The sequence below is a fragment of the Nerophis lumbriciformis genome, linkage group LG09 (assembly GCF_033978685.3).
Source record: "Nerophis lumbriciformis linkage group LG09, RoL_Nlum_v2.1, whole genome shotgun sequence".
NCBI lineage: Eukaryota > Metazoa > Chordata > Actinopteri > Syngnathiformes > Syngnathidae > Nerophis > Nerophis lumbriciformis.
This window is the reverse complement of record NC_084556.2, coordinates 30787137-30804200: the sequence shown is the minus strand read 5'-3', so window position 1 is coordinate 30804200 and position 17064 is coordinate 30787137. Positions and strand designations below refer to the sequence as shown.

The 17064-nt window shown below is 38.5% G+C and overlaps 1 protein-coding gene across 1 annotated transcript in view; it reads left to right on the top strand.

Annotated features, from left to right (window-relative positions):
* The window catches only part of LOC133608131 (LHFPL tetraspan subfamily member 7 protein), a 238120-nt gene extending 221813 nt beyond the window's left edge, over window positions 1-16307 (top strand). Inside the window, exon 4 of the mRNA XM_061963363.1 lies at window positions 13418-16307. Within this exon, the coding sequence (XP_061819347.1) occupies window positions 13418-13644 (227 nt within the window). The 3' untranslated portion in view covers window positions 13645-16307. The remainder of the gene's footprint in view (window positions 1-13417) is intronic.
* Window positions 16308-17064: the final 757 nt, after the last annotated feature.

Below are 17064 nucleotides of genomic sequence, written 5' to 3'. Positions count from 1 at the left end.
ATCCACTGTGCCTACATTTACAAACCATGGAGGACACTACGCAATTTAAACCAATCAGAAACAACGTAAGGCAGGTCTTTGCATCTCTCCTTTACACACCTCAGCTGTACCTTCTTTCTGACTGGTTTAAACACACGTGCACACACTCTGAATACACACATTCAGATTGATATACAGGCACACAAATTAGCACACGTGCACACAAATTGGATTACACGCGCACAGATTGAAATACATGTTTGCAAATCATTTTGCTACAATAATACTTCCATAGGCAACACGCCAACCAGCTGTGTGCGCGTCTACGCATCTATATGTGCACAGCAGGAGAGCTAATTAACTGTATTACCTGTCGATCTGACTTCTGTTTATTTAATTGTTTAGCTAAGTTTGAAGCAAAGATTGTAATACTTTAATCATGCCACCTTTGGCGAGGCATGTTTGAATGCTGAGCTTTTGTGTTTAAATCTTTATCAATAGATTTGAAGCCCAAATACTTCCATATTGCGCTTGACACAACTTCATACTAACCAGTAGAAGTGCAATTTTGGGGCGGGGGCGTGGTTAAGACGGGAGGAGTATATTTACAGCTAGAATTCACCAAGTCAAGTATTTCATATATATATATATATATATAAAATACCTGACTTTCAGTGAATTCTAGCTATATATATATATATATATATATATATATATATATATATATATATATATATATATATATATATATATATATATATATATATATGGATTGGATGGATATATATATATAAATAAGAGAAATACATGAATTTCAGTGTTCATTTATGTACACATATACACACACATAACACTCATCTAGTCATTGTTGAGTTAAGGGTTGAATTGTCCATCCTTGTTCTATTCTCTGTCACTATTTTTCTAACCATGCTGAACACCCTCTCTGATGATGCATTCTGCTTCGTCTCCTTGTTGTGTGCGCAGTTGTGCACTGCACTCTCTAAAAGTCGTAGATGTTATTGTCACATATGCATGTACAGTAGATGGCAGTATTGTCCTGTTTAAGAGTGTCACAACATTGCTGTTTACGGCAGACAAACTGCTTTACGGTAGACGAAAACGTGACTGCTGTTGTTGTGTGTTGTTACCGCGCTTGGAGGACGTTAATGAAACTGCCTAACAATAAACCCACATAAGGAACCAAGAACTCGCCCTCGATCATTCTACAGTTATAATGTGATTGGGAAGGCACGCTGTTTATATTGTGGGAAAGCGGACGTGAAAACAGACTGTCGACGCATCACTCAGGTCCGCCTGAATTTCGGGAGAAAATTTGTCCCGGGAGGTTTTCGGGAGAGGCGCTGAATTTCGGGAATCTCCCGGAAAATCCGGGAGGGTTGCCAATTATGGTGTGTTATGTGTGTACAGGGGAAGAAAACGGCACAGACAGCAGGGACGTTGTTTCGCTCTATATTTATTTATTTATTTATATATATATATATATATACACAATATATATATAAATAAGAAATTAAGTGTGTAAACTCATCCAAAATGTGTGTGGTGTGTGACTATGTGTAGAGATTAGCTGTAGTGTGTTACCGGTAGTGTTGAGCGAGGTGCGGAATTCCCACAGGGGGGCAAGACAGGGTCGAAGGTCTGTGGGCAGGCGTGAGGTCAAAGGCAGAGGCGAGGCGTCAAAGTCCGTGTTTAAGCGGGAGGTCGAGATCCAAGCGGCAGCCACGGAACCAGAGGGAATACGGGGAGACGAGACACACAGCTTGTGACGCGGAAACGGAGAAAGGCTGCTGGAAGACGACAAGGGAACACGGGACAAATGAACACGGAGGGGGAGAAAACACAGAGAGAAAGAGTGTGTGCATAGAGCTTGATGGGTCGGCTTATTGTACTGTAATGTTGTGTCGTTCGCGAACGATTTGTTCGAACGAACAAATCTTTTGAGTGAACGTACTGAACCGAATCACTTCATGAACTGATTCGTTCCTTTCTCAGTTCAGTTGAGCTCCGCCGCGACCATGCCGGTATGAGTGGAACTGGCGCATTCTGTGACGTCGGCGAACGACGCAGCCAGCTACTCATCATGGGGGCGGGGGGAGGGACTGAGCGAACGATTCGTTCACCGCGGATTAACGACATGAATCACTCAGTGAACGACAACGCTCTCGCTCTCTGCTCTGCTTGCCCCAATGCCGCGAGTGATTCTCCTCCCGTCGCGGGGATATGTTTCATGCCATTGGCATCCGCTCTCCATTCATTCTCCAAGCTAACGGCTAATGTTGACTCAGGCCACATGAAAACAAACACACACACGCGCCCCGTCCCCATTATCTCAACACATAAAGTTATGAGAGTAGAGGAGACAGAAAGAAAGTCAGTGCAGGGCAAGGCTGAGCAGCAGCGACGCGAGGGGGAGGGGCGGGGGGTAAAGTGTAGGGCAGGCTGTTTTGAGAAGATTTAAAATAAAAATAATAACTAATGTATGTACATATACATAGGCTATTATTTATCTTGATTTTTATATTATTTAAGCTATTTATTTTCTTTTTTATTGCATATTTAAGTTGATATTTCCATTTTTATATTTTTAAATGTAAGCTACAGAAATTGTAGTTTTAATATTGGCTTTTCTGGCACTTGGTTTAATATTTGTTTTGTTTTATTTAAGGTAGCCTATTTATTTTCTTTTTGTTTGCACATTTAAGTTAATATTTTCTTTGTTACATTTTTAAACGTAGGCTACAGAACATTTAGTTTTTATGTTGGCATTTCTGGCTTTTAATTTATTTGTTTTATTTTGAAGGTATTTATTTTCTTTTTGTTTGCATATTTAAGTTTACATTTTCTTTGCTACAGAACATTTAGTTTTTATGTTGGCATTTGTTAAGGGTTTCTTAATTTAATATTTGTTTTTGCACTAAACAAACTAGGCCTATTTATTTAACTGTTGATTGCAAGCATTGTAGTAGGCTATAACTATTTTTTTTATTTCCCACTTTTATTTATTTCTTATTTTCATTTCAGTGCAATAAAACATATTTAACAACAGGACTCGCGAACCTACTGACACAGAGAACTGACTGTGTCGCGGAGGAGGACGTCACATTGAGGCTCTCGTTCAGTCACTGTGCGTGTCGTTCATTGGGTGCTGAGGGCTTGTGTCGTTCGCGAACTGACACACACCGAGATCTGCCGCTGGGGAAGCTGTTACTGACTGACTCGTGATTCGCCGACCTGCAGGTTTGCACTGGCTTAAGAAGGCAGGAAGCTCATCAGCGACAGGTGTGTTGAGTGCTGATTGAGCCGATGGATTGTAGCTGTCTGCTGCAGCCTGAGTGGCGCGCGCTCTTGGAGGTGCGCCCAGCACAGCGCACAGATGAATGCGCACTGGGGTGCGGCCGGGCCGTGACAATATATGTGTGTGTATATATATATATATTCATAAATATATATATATATATATATATATACACACACATATATATGTATTCTTTCAATGTGGCATTGAGTCAAAATAATTGCTCGGGTCTGGACTACAACGTCTTACTGCAATGGCTGACTCACGGAAAGCTCTTTTGGGTAAAACATTACCATGTATGGAACTCTCTGCTGATGTCACACTTGGGAAAACATCACAAATTGGGTAAATTCCAAACTGCTCGTCTGTTGGAAGTATAAAGTAAAACACGATTGTTTTATAAATATCTCTGACATGCCTCCATGGTTTGATTTCAAATTGATTCAAATTGTCCCAAATACACAAAAACAGGTACCAATCGGTAAGAAAGGTTGACTTTGCACAATCGCTCCCTTTTAAAATGACTAAAATACTGTAAATATTACATGTTATATATTACATACATACTTGAAGCATGTCTATGAAGTGTTTTGTGGTGGTTTATTAGAGGGCTTTATAGAATAGATTGCATCCCCGTTACCCTTATTGTTAGCTGCTTCTTGCTAGTAGTTTTTCACTATTTACAATATACAGAAGAAAAAAAAAGACATGGGTTCTTGTCTCACATAAGGACTATGGATGATGGAAGCAAATCCCTTTTAATGATGCTAAGACTAAGAGGATTGTTTTCTGTGCATTGAAACATATTTCCCCATTTAAGAAGAATACATGATTTAACTTCTTTTTTTTAAAAGTAATTTAAAGAACAAAAAATATAAATGGATTATTAACAATATCATTATAGTAGTCTGTGCATGTGATGGAGAAATGCACTTTACATGGTGTATGTAGGCCGTATGGGATGTTACATTGTGTGTGTGCACAGTAGCCATTTGAAGTTAATTTGCATGAATTGTAGTTGTTGTTGTTTAATAATAACATTGTATTATCCCTTGATATGTATTAACTTGCAAAATATATTACAATTTTACATAAATTCCCATTTAAAATGTGCAACTTACAAATTACAGAAAAATGTTAAACCCGACTGCTAATTAATTAACATGTCTTTTGTCAAATCAAAATGTAATATTTATGTATGTAGGTCACACTTGGTTAACTGCCTTTGGCTGTTGCTGTAAATCAGCACCTGATTTACATCAGCTTGCCGGATCACATATTATTACCTACATGGGGGGAAGTTTCAAAACAACTCACCTCTGCTATTTATGGCAGCTGCTCGCCATGGAACAAAGAGATAAGAGGAGAGCAAGGTGACATGAAGAAGACAAAATGTGGTAAAGACAAAAAACAGCAGCTGGAAGGTAAAGCTGGAGTCTCCTGTATGTAATTAAGCAGTTGTCAGCAATTTCCAGCATATTTCATCAATGACAAAAAAAGAGCGCTTTGCCGGCAAATCCAGTTGTTGTGTGGTATTTTTTAACTATAAACTTTACATGGAAAGCAATATCCGGAAGGAATCCATCCCATTGTTTGCTTTTGTTGATTATAGACTACAACTTGTATTATTATAGTAACATATTATAACTAGGGCTGTCAAAGTTAACGTGATAATAACACGTTAACTATAAATTTTAATAACGGCACTAATTATTTTAACGGGCGATGAACGCGAACACTTCCTTTTTCACCCTCCTGCTCTGCCGAGCGGGGGGAACTTGGCTGCAGTTCACTTGCTACTGATGAGCCACAAGCGAGCAGAAATGGACAAAATAAATTCTACCTTATGGAAATATCAGGTTTAAAGCTGTTCTTCCAACAAGAAAGGTGTCAAGACTAGGACTATGGCGTGGTTTGTTTTCCCATGGTGCAAAGGATTTAGACCAGACATGGCGTGAAGTTAAATACATGATTTAATAATAGATTATAAAAAGTATAAACACAGGGCCGGGAACAAACTTGGCTAATAAAACAAAACTAGCACAAAGGCAGAACTATGGAAAAAAAGGAACAAACAAAAAGCGCTCACAGCGGAGGTACAAAACAGTGGCTTGAATAAACAAAAAATTTACGTGGCAAGAAAAGAGCAGCATGAACTATGACCTGGACAGAGTAAGCAGCGTGTCAAGAGTGCAGAGCATGAATGTGATGTCGCCAGGCCGACCAGCAGAAAATGAAAAGCTTAAATAACACAGACATGATTAACAACCGGTGCGTGAGTGCAAATGAATCAGGTGTGTGACATGAGGACAGGGGAAAACTAATGGGTTGTCATGGAAACAAAACGGGGAGTGAAAAAACAGGAACTGACAAAATCCAAAAAAGCACATGGCCAAACAAAACATGATCACACAGACATGACAAAAGGACTATTTTTCGCAGTGAGAAGAGGCCACATCTGCTGCGCGCGTCGTTCTAGAGGTGGGTGGTGCTTCATTTCCGTGTTCAAATTACGGCTAAGGTGCAATGATAACATAACCTTTAGATTGTTACTGTGACTGATTTAGTAAGTAAGATGACATAAAAGCGCAACAGAAATGAAAGATGGTCAGCAGGATGCCAACAGTATATCCAACATCAAAACATGGCCAGACACTTTCTCAAACCAATCACACACTTTTACGGGTTGAAAATAATAACTCTAAGCTATACATCCGGTTTAACCGCATTTCATAATAGCTGCTACACTTAACAAAATAAAGTAATATCATGTATTGTAGCATCCAGAAGAAAACAAAGCACTTTTTAGCTTTTATTACCAATGTTATGCTAACATTGGGCCAAATTCAACAAGTATTTCCTCCGTGCTCACATGTCTGTCTACGTGTTTCACTCCTAGACACACAACACTTGTTCATGCTCTGCGGACATGGTGTGTTCAAAGACCATGGGAAAAATGACCAACATAAGACACTAACATACACATTAACACCAGCCATACTCACGGGGTTGTCTGGAGCGAAGGAAGCGTGTCCACGCTGTGGATGTACTTTAATTTATTCAAGATATACCCGCGGACAGCGATCTTCACAATTTAAGATGACACTGGTGGCTTTTAATGAGAGAAAGGCTCCCAGCAACACGAAGCAAGTGTGACGTGAAGTGAATTGTATTTATATAGCGCTTTTCTCTAGTGACTCAAAGCGCTTTTTACATAGTGAAAGTGTGACGTCAGGCTCTCTGCAGCACTTTTCGTCACAGACATGGCGCGACAGAATTTAAACAAAGTCTCGAAACACAAGTATAGTTGCCAATAACACTAAAAATAGATGCTAGATTTGTTGGCAATCGCTTTTATTACAGAAAAAGTGACTAAAAGGCTGGAGAAATGTCTCTAAAAAAAAAACATTGTTCAAAAGATGGTGCCACAGCAGAAACAATAACACACCTTTTCAGTTTCTCTGCTTGTGTTCTATTAAAACTATTTTTGGAATATGAAACATTATGGCCGTTAGCGAACAAAACCCATTAATTAGCCATTTTATAAGTAGCAGCTTATAGGCCAGAAAATACGGTATATATGGGTATACATCTGGTCAGGATGCCACCTGAACGCCTCCCTCGGGAGGTGTTTAGGGCACGTCCGACCGGTAGGAGGCCACGAGGAAGACTCAGGACACGTTGGGAAGACTATGTCTCCCGGCTGGCCTGGGAACGCTTTGGGATCCCCCGGGAAGAGCTGGACAAAGTGGCTGGGGAGAGGGAAGTCTGGGCTTCCCTGCTTAGGCTGCTGCCCCCACGACCCGACCTCGGATAAGCGGAAGAAGAGAGATGGATGGATGGATGGATGTATATGCAGTATATATTTGGTACTCATAAACTGATAGTAACACGTGTATCCCCCCTTATCTTCTGTTAACACTTCTATCAAACACTTCATAGTGCATATCCTCCATTGAAGAGAACACTCCAGGCAGCATCTTAATTTATTAGGCGGACGGTCTTCTCTAAGATCCTTGCATATTGTTCCACTGCAAAATACTGCAATATGCTTGTCTAGACAGGCATCTTTTGTCTGGGAATCTGTAAAAGAATGTCAGAGGGGACAAACAACATTGAATACAAAGCAACGTAAACAAAGTAGCCAGGATGATAACTGGGTTATAAGGAATATACCGTACACAATGATATGAAGCAATATAAGGTGATAGGAAGATATGACCTCAGTTTCTATAGGTGACCTCAGGAGAATAACACAAAAGCAGTCCTATGGTTTGGGTGTGTGGAGGTGTTTGTAAGAACCAGTTACTGTGTAAGAGGTCTGTGACAAAATTGATTCAGTGTCACGCATGGTTGCCAGGTTATCACACATCTTCCTGCTCCACAAACCCATTCAATCTCCACCACACTGCTGTGGACCTGGTGGACCAGCTTACACGGTGGCCTTCTATTTCTCGCTTTACCACTGAGAAGGAGTCAAGGTTAATTTAGTTGAATGCTCCAGTCTTGATCGAGTGCATAGCAGTGCTAGGTTATATATACGGTATTTATATATATTTTTTGATTGAAATTTGGATTCTGCAGTCTACTCGTACACAAAATCCTTTCCACGAAGATGTAGAGCCAACACAAATGCATTACACAAATGTATTCTATGCATTGAGATGAAGTGACATCTGGCAAGGTTGAAGGTTTCAACGATTGTTTATCAGAAGCAAAGTGTCTTGTTTTTGTTTTGTCATATGAATAAAACACCTTAAAGGACAGCCTTAAAGTGGACCTGTGGTTATTCACTTCATTCATTCATACTTCCTTGAGGTCTACATAATACGTATTGGATTTTGGATAAGCTAGAACCTACTACAAACAGCACAATAGCTCTGTTGTCTTTTTTAAACTAAGTACAGTATAACATTGCCTGATTTTCTTTCACTGCATTTAAGCAGCTAAAGTTAATTAGCATACTGTGTCACTGTAGTAGCGGCAGCACTGGTGAAGATTATTTTCATTGAGAGCAAGATCCAGAAAGTGAGACTGGGAAGAGAAAGGAAGGACAAAAATCAAGATTTCCCGGCAAGAACGGGAAGGTTGACAGGTATGATGATGGTCTGCCAAGTAAAGTTAACATAAAAGCCCTTTTCATTGCAGGTCTCAGGGCAATGAATGATGACATTTGTAGAGAGTAATACCTTAAGGGGAACTGAAAATGACATATGTTTTGATGCATGTGTTGTCTGAAAATTAAATGTTGTTAATCAATACTTTCATCATTGTATCATTGTTAAGTCCTTATCAGTCGACCTTACCTATCTATTGTAGGTGGGAATCAATGGCCACCTCACAATTCGATTCCGATTGCGATTCAGGAGCTACAATTCGATTAAAAATCAATTATTGATGTATCTTTAATTTATGTATATTGATGCAGTTTTAGATTTATTTTTGTTTCAATAAATAAGCGATTATCACATGCAACTTTTAATAACAGTGCATTTTTAATAAGAAATTCCCATCACAATTATTAAATTCATGGAAATATGTGCAAAATTGGAACATAAATGCTCTATAATTAAGGACCTGGTCGGATCACTCGGTGAGGCGGCTCACTGTAGTCAGCCTAATTTTAGAACTGTCTCCATTACTTTATTTACAATAGATAAATCAATTATCGATTATTGACGTTCACTAATCGATTTTATAATCGTCCATGTTTGAATTGCGATGCATCTAAAAATCGATTATTTCTCCCACCTTTACTAACTACAGTCTACAGCAATATTTTTGGGGGCCCTGAAAACCGAAGAAATGCAAATGCTTTTAAAACTTAAAAAAATAAATCTTTCAATGATTCTCCAGTGAGGTACACAGACACATTAATATATATATATATATATATATATATATATATATATACATATTAATGTGTGTGTGTATATATATATATATATATATATATACATACATTGCATTTACCTAAGTACTTTGCATACTGTACAGTGGTACCTCTGTTTTTTATTAGTAATCTGTTCCAAAATGTCATAAAACTAAAGCAAAAGAAACAATGTGAACCCAATTGATCTGTTCTATATACCAATCAAATGAACACAAAACACATTGTATAGAAAATAATTATAGTTTTGCATGCAGAAAACAACATGAAATACATATAAATGCATGGGAACGTGTGGGATCCTTTCTTTGGACACTTGTTTCCTGCGTGATAATACGAGGGCAAACGGAATACATCGCTTGTTAAGTGCAAAAATCATATACGTACTAATGGTTTTTACAGCTTTTATGCAGGTCTGAGTACTGCATGTGAACAGGATATTGTCTCTGTCTCTTGACATCATAGGTGATGACTTGAGCATAGAGTGTGGCTTCTGCATCACATAAGTCTATGTAAATTGTCCTGCAGTGCCATTAAGTACTAGGTCAAAAGCACTGTACTTAATTCTAAGACAGAGGAGAAGGTCAGCCATGGGGATATGAGAAATTTAAGTACAGCTGATAGGCAAATACTATGAACAAATGAACCTTTCACACCTTTTTATATGTTCCTCTTCTCCATTTTTCTGCTTTTCTCCTGTTGTCAATTCCCAAAGATGCCACATAACATCAGGGGGGTTTCCTGTCTCTTCAGCCTTCTTTTATACTATATTGTCTATAGCAGGTATATTCAACCAAATTGTTCGAGGGGCCACATTTTCAGAAATCTAAGGACTAGGGGGGGGCAGACTTCTTCTTTACTATTAGTCTTATTTGGTATATTCCGGAGAACCATCGTCATACTTGCCAACCTTGAGACCTCCGATTTCGGGAGGTGGGGGCGGGGGGCGTGGTTGGTGGGGTGGGGGCGTGGTTAAGAGTGGAGGAGTATATTTACAGCTAGAATTCACCAAGTCAAGTATTTCATATATATATATATATATATATATATATATAAGAAATACTTGACTTTCAGTAAATTCTAGCTATATATATATATATATATATATAAATAAGAGAAATACTTGAATTTTAGTGTTCATTTATTTACACATATACACACACATAACACTCATCTACTCATTGTTGAGTTAAGGGTTGAATTGTCCATCCTTGTTCTATTCTCTGTCACTATTTTTCTAACCATGCTGAACACCCTCTCTGATGATGCATTCTGCTTCGTCTCCTTGTTGTGTGCACAGTTGTGCACTGCACTCTCTAAAAGCCCTAGATGTTATTGTCACATATGCATGTACAGTAGATGGCAGTATTGTCCTGTTTAAGAGTGTCACAACATTGCTGTTTACGGCAGACGAACTGCTTTACGGTAGACGAACATGTGACTGCTGTTGTTGTGTGTTGTTGCCGCGCTGGGAGGACGTTAATGAAACTGCCTAATAAACCCACATAAGAAACCAAGACCTCGCCTTTGATCATTCTACAGTTATAACGTGATTGGGCAGGCACTCTGTTTATATTGTGGGAAAGCGGACGTGAAAACAGGCTGTCGACACGTCACTCAGGTCCGCATGGAGCTGGGGGGGCGTGGCCTCCAGCTCCGCCTGAATTTCGGGAGATTTTCGGGAGGAAATTTGTCCCGGGAGGTTTTTGGGAGAGGCGCTGAATTTCGGGAGTCTCCCGGAAAATCCGGGAGGGTTGGCAAGTATGACCATCGTCCTCCACAGTAGACATTTGATTGTGGTCTATTTATTTTGTCAGAGTTGCAGGAGAGAGCTGCTGTTTTTAGGACCTTCTGAAAAAAAACTAGTTAGAGATCATACACACTAAAAAATGCTGGGTTATTTTGATAACCCAATTTATGAAGTACGAGGAGGAAAGAGAGTGATGCCCTCAGCACAGAGCGATGAGAGAGAGGTGTACGGTCAGAGAGTGTTTGGGCCTGTGTGTGTGTATGTGTGTGTGTGTGTGTGTGTGGGTGTGTTTTGTCTCGTCTTGTCTTGTCTCATAGTAACAGTGGTACTATTGTATTGTTAGTGTACAGGAGCTTTTCTTGTTTTTGTTTGTATAGTATTGTTCTTGTATTATATTGTTTATGTTAAATGTGGAATGAGTGAGAGGGGTTGGGATATTATAAGCATTTGCTTCATCCAACCCCTTTTCAAGCCCTGCATAAATGTCTCTGCCAAAATGTAAAAAAAAAAAAAAAAATGTGTGTTGTTGTACTGTGCAGGTTTGAAATAAATAATTCAATTCAATTCAAATATGCGTTGCGAGTGTTGGGTAAATTCTTGAGTTATTTTTTATGAAGAGCAATCCCTTTTTTGAGTTATAAGGGTATTATTTTAACTCAATTTCTTGGTTTTCAAAACTATGAACCATTTTTGGGTTGTTTTTCAATGAGTAAGGCATTTTTGGGTAAAAGGCTTTTTTTTAAATTAAACCGGTACTTTTTTTCTTGAAGGGAATTGTATTAGGATTAATCTCATTAACATTATTTACAATCACACATCTTATGTACATGAAAATATTTGTATAGAACTACTATGACCATACATGGCAATTCTTGTAAAAATAAAATGACGCTAATATCTTGCTTTTGAATACATTTTAATAGAATAAAAATAGTTTTGATCAGTAGTTGGGAAGGAGTAGGACAAACCAGCAGTAAAACTTATAATTTTTAACCAACTATTGGGTCAAGGAGCGCTAAATTGTGCAACCCAATAGTTGGGTTTGGAATAACCCAACATTGTAGTGAGCATAACTCAGTTTTTGTGTTAAATAAATTCAACCCAATAGTTGGGTAATGACTCAACCAACATTGAGTTAGAATAACTCAACTTTTGGGTTAAATAATTCAACCCAATAGTTTGGTTGGGAATAACCCAACATTAAGTAATAAAAACTCAACTTTTTGGTTAAATAATTCAACGCAAAAATTGGGTTGAAAAAATTAACACAAAATGCTGAGGTAAAATAACTCAAATAAGGGGTTTGTCCTTTTCGGAACCAGCAGTTGAGTTAAAATTTGGTTATTTTTTAACCCAACATTTTTTAGTGTGTATACTGTATCTATGATAGCACTCTAATGTTTTTAAGAATCCGCAGCAAAAAACCCACAGGCCACCAGATGAAAAGCCCAAATGATGAAAAAAAGAGGACTTAAAATGGAATCTTGAGGAACATTACTCGTATAACTAAAGAAGTTGAACAAATGACCACTGACAGTATCTGAAGTAAACAAGCTACAACACCTTAGTTACATGAATCACATTATGAAAAATAATTGTAATTGCCAAAAAGGAGGACTTAAAGGGGTACCTTGAGGAATGGCTCAGTTACTTAAAGTTTGAACCCCAGTGTTCTATGTTTGCGAGCAAGGTTAAAATATCAATGTTTGTCTATATAACAAGATCACTCTAATGTTTTAGGAATTTGCTGCAAAAATGTTCGTCTCCCAAGTTTTGAACTGACCTCGATGGGCCGTATGGTGTCATTCCTTGGTCGGATTTGGCCCCAGTTGAATAGCACTGTTCTATATTGTTTTCTTCTGTGTTCCCTACAAGTTGTACAACAGTTAAAACCAAGACAAATACACTGAAGCGGTACTCCCCCATGTCGACATTGTTCAAAGCACCAAGACACCTGACATTGACTGGAAAGCCCGCCGGCGCTCAGGATGACTAAGAGCTGCAATGATAGCTTGTAGCACAGTCGATAAGCCCTGACTGCTTTGGGCTATGAAACATGGCTCAATTTGTTGGAGTCAACTGCTCTCTGGCTGCCTGTGGAGGGCACGTGAGAAGGATGCACAGTTTTGAGTTTTTTTTTTACAGTTTGCTGAAGTGTGGAGAAACATGAATTATAGAAATTCAAGGCACTTTGCACAACTGATAGCCAATAAAGTTAACTTTTAATTAATGTTACTATTAAATGATGTAACACCATCAATTGGATGGACTTAAACGCCTGTTGATGTTTGAGTAGCAGTCTTTATAGTGAATCTCTTCTGCCACCGTGTGGCTCTGACGGTCATTACATATAATTTACATTTATTTCAACAAAACTCTATGTAAAATATATTTGTTAAAATGTTTTTTCATGTGTCTTTACCCTCACACAACCTTTCAGTGCGCACTCCTTAATGTATTATTTTCTGTGTCTTCTTTGCAGTGTTCATCATGGCCGCAGGACTGCTGGTGTACCCCTTTGGGCTCAACTCTTCACTCGTCAGATCTTTTTGTGGAAACTCTGACATCTACAATGCTGGCGAGTGCCAAATCGGATGGGGATATATGTTGGCCATTGTTGGAGTTATGCTTACTGTCTTTTTGCCCTTTTTTGCCAAATATGCACCAAAGGAGCAGCTGTCTCCCACCCCTTTGCCCACAATTTTATAGTCTATTACCTTCCTCTAACCTGGATTTAATGGATAAAACCCTGGATTTTTCAAATACGATGCTGTCTCGGAAGCATGTGATCATTGTCTTTCTACAGTACTGTACGTCATTTAGGTGAAAAGACTTCTGTCAGGTTTAATCTAAACTGATAAACTAATCATTTTCCTGGAGGTGCTGTTGAAAAAATGAAAGTACTTTTGAAGTGATAATATAATTCTCAGCATTTTTCGTATTTCACTTCTCTGCTGAACAATTCCAAGAATGGAAATTGTGTGCTCAAAGACGCTGCAGTTGTTTTTTTTACTGAATCATTCCATTATTCAGCATAGATGTTCCGAGTAACATCAGACATGGATTAACAGTTTTTATTTTAAACTGGGAGACATTGACCTGACGTGGTCCAACTGTAAATATGAAAGTTGAAGCTGAAAAGTTTCTACAAATGACTTAAAAGAACTCAAGAGGAGCGTTTGGATGAGTCTACTATTTGTTGGGTTTTTGGTGTGATCATAATTAACACAGTAAGTGGTGAGTAGTAGGCCTCGTGTCCAAAATGTCAACCTTTCCTCTTGAATTATTTGTGTGTATATTGCTTGTTAAGTGTAAGTATTTTTCTCTTGTATACAGCAAATAATACTTCAGGACAAACATGACTCCAGAAGGCAGGGAGATAGTGTTGGGATTCTGTCCAATTGCATGAGAAATGTGTAAATGGTGGACAACAGCTCTATATTTAAATGTGATGTGACCGACCTGTGCCTTTAAATATAACAAAGATGGGTGTTACATACAATTATCAGGTTGCCGTTTCAGCTATTTTCTCATTCTAAAGTGAGTCCTGTTTTTTGAGGATTTTTTCCCTCCATTTTTTTCCATATCTTATGCAGTATGATCTCATTAACATGGGAACATGATTATAGAAAAAGCACTTTTTAATCCTGTTTTATAATTACTTGGGACCACAAGAAGCAAGCAAACTACTAATTACAGCGTGCCACTTTCCAGTTAATCTAAGCCTTCTGGCACCTTTGTTCTATTTGATTAACAATCCAAGTGGTGGACAAATTATTAAATTTAAAAATCTTATCTGTGCGAGGGGTTCAAATAAGGCATTATCTTCAGCACCCCACTTGTCTTTGTCAAATTGCTGCCATGTCCCAAAAGACAATGCTACTTTACTGTCCTTGCACACTGCCAGTGGTTCAGTCCCTGCTTTTTTTCTGTTCCGCCCGGGACTCAAACCTGGGTCGCCGGCATTAGAGACGGGCGTGCTAGCTTCTGAGCTAAAAGCCCAAGCTATAAACCCATGAGCCAGTGCTGCTCTTGGCGTTGTCAGCGTGAAGTTTACTAACGTACACATGGCCCAGCCACACTTGCAGGCCTCTGTTACACTAGTTCATCAATGTAAACAATTTTTTAATGTGTTCATATTTGTTAAAATGGCTTTAACTTCTAACATTTGTGATCCTGTACCTATAAAGACCCTCTAAAAAGTTTGTACGTCATACAAATTCAAGCAACCCACGCAAATTATGTGCAGCCTTGCAGCTTAATCCAACTTCCACACACATTTCCACCAATCAAATTTATGACTGAGCAGCGCTCAGAAGCGCACATCATCAATTGCATCCTTGCAACAGCCTGCATTGCCCACACACGTCCTCCCTTCCTTGTTTATATTGACCTCAATGACAAAATATAGAGGTTTCTATCATACGTTCATCTTATTGTGGGCTTTATATAGTCACTAGTGTGGTCTGTAAAACCAGTCATGAAATTTCCTGCTACAGAACTTAAATTGATATTTCTCAAGCAATTGGGAAATTTAGCACATATCTTCTATTCGCAAAGCTTAAATTCAAGTCAGTGTCATTAATATAGTGCTTAAGCATCTTGTATTATTGTTTATCTCAGTGCATTTACATATAGAGCAGGTCTACACATATTCTTCACGATGTTAAGTCTAATAATGTTCTCTCAATGAACAATCCTACCAGTTTACTCAGGCCATTCTGGAATTGTCCAGATCTTTACGAATTGGTCACTGCGGGCCTGGTCATACATGACGCATACACATTAATTACGCTTTAAAAAAATGGTGATGTTAAAGGAAATTAACCTATACTCGTTATTACCAGGTTCTCTTTGACGGCCCTATCCCAAATAAATATACATAACTTAATTAGTGTCTCATAGCTACAAATAACACTTTAAAACATTGATTATGAACTTGTAAAATCACAAACTGATGCAATGTCATTATCAACCAGAAAACATTACAACTTGCTGCCGCAAAATCAGGCATTAGGGCACAGCAATCAAAAAAAAAAATCCTGGGGAGTCTGCCTACAATGCCATACCAAGAAATGATATCCGTATAGGGTTGCCATATTTGAAAAAGGTTTGGGAAAGAAAGACTTGTACCTCATACTGTGTGACTGGTGTTATCCCTTTCTTGTCGAAACCACTGTATTTGAAGTCACAGCACTGGTGTTTTGATAGATTAGACTTATTGTTAGTTTTTTTCCTCATTGTGATGTTTGGCTGTAAATAAAATTACTGTACTAGATGTCTTGTCAGTCCTACCTGCCTGTTTTTGAAAGCTGTATTTTGAAAGATGACCTCATCGTGGTTGCTTTATCACAAATAAACTCTAAACATTGTTTGATGGTCAGTGTTTTTATGAAATAAAACTAATCTAAAAAGAGATACTTTTTTTTTCAACGAGAATTGTGGTCACATGAATAGTTTATTTAATTGCACAAACTGGTATAAGAATATCACAACAAGCAAATTCAACTGTTTTTGTTTTTCCGAAACACTGCTAAGTATTTAAAAGCCATTTATAAACAAAAAAAAAACCTTTTTTGTCCTGTTGGAACAACCAACTGCGCTCAAGACCCAACCTCCGGGCTGATGATTTTGGGTAGTCCTGAACCATTTGGAAGTAATCCTCCTTTTTCATTGTCCCATTTACTGTCTGTAAAGCACCAGTTCCATTGACAGCAAAACAGGCCCAGAGCATAATACTACCACCACCAGGCTTGACGGTAGGAATGGTGTTTCTGGGATTAAAGCCCTCACCTTTTCTCCTCGAAACATATTGCTGGGTATTGTGGCCAAACAGCAACATTTTTGTTTCATCTGACCACAGAACTTTCTTCCAGAAGGTCTTATCTTTGTCCATGTGATGTCAGATGAAACAAAAATTAAGCTGTTCGGCCACAATACCCACCAATATGTTTGGAGGAAAAAAGCTGTGGCCTTTAATCCCAGGAGCACCATGCCTACCGTCAAGCATGGTGGTGGTAGTATTATGCTCTGGGTCTGTTTTGCTGCCAATAGAACTGGTGCTTTACAGAGACTAAATGGGACAATGAAAAAGGAGGATTACCTCCAAATTCTTCAGGATAACCTAAA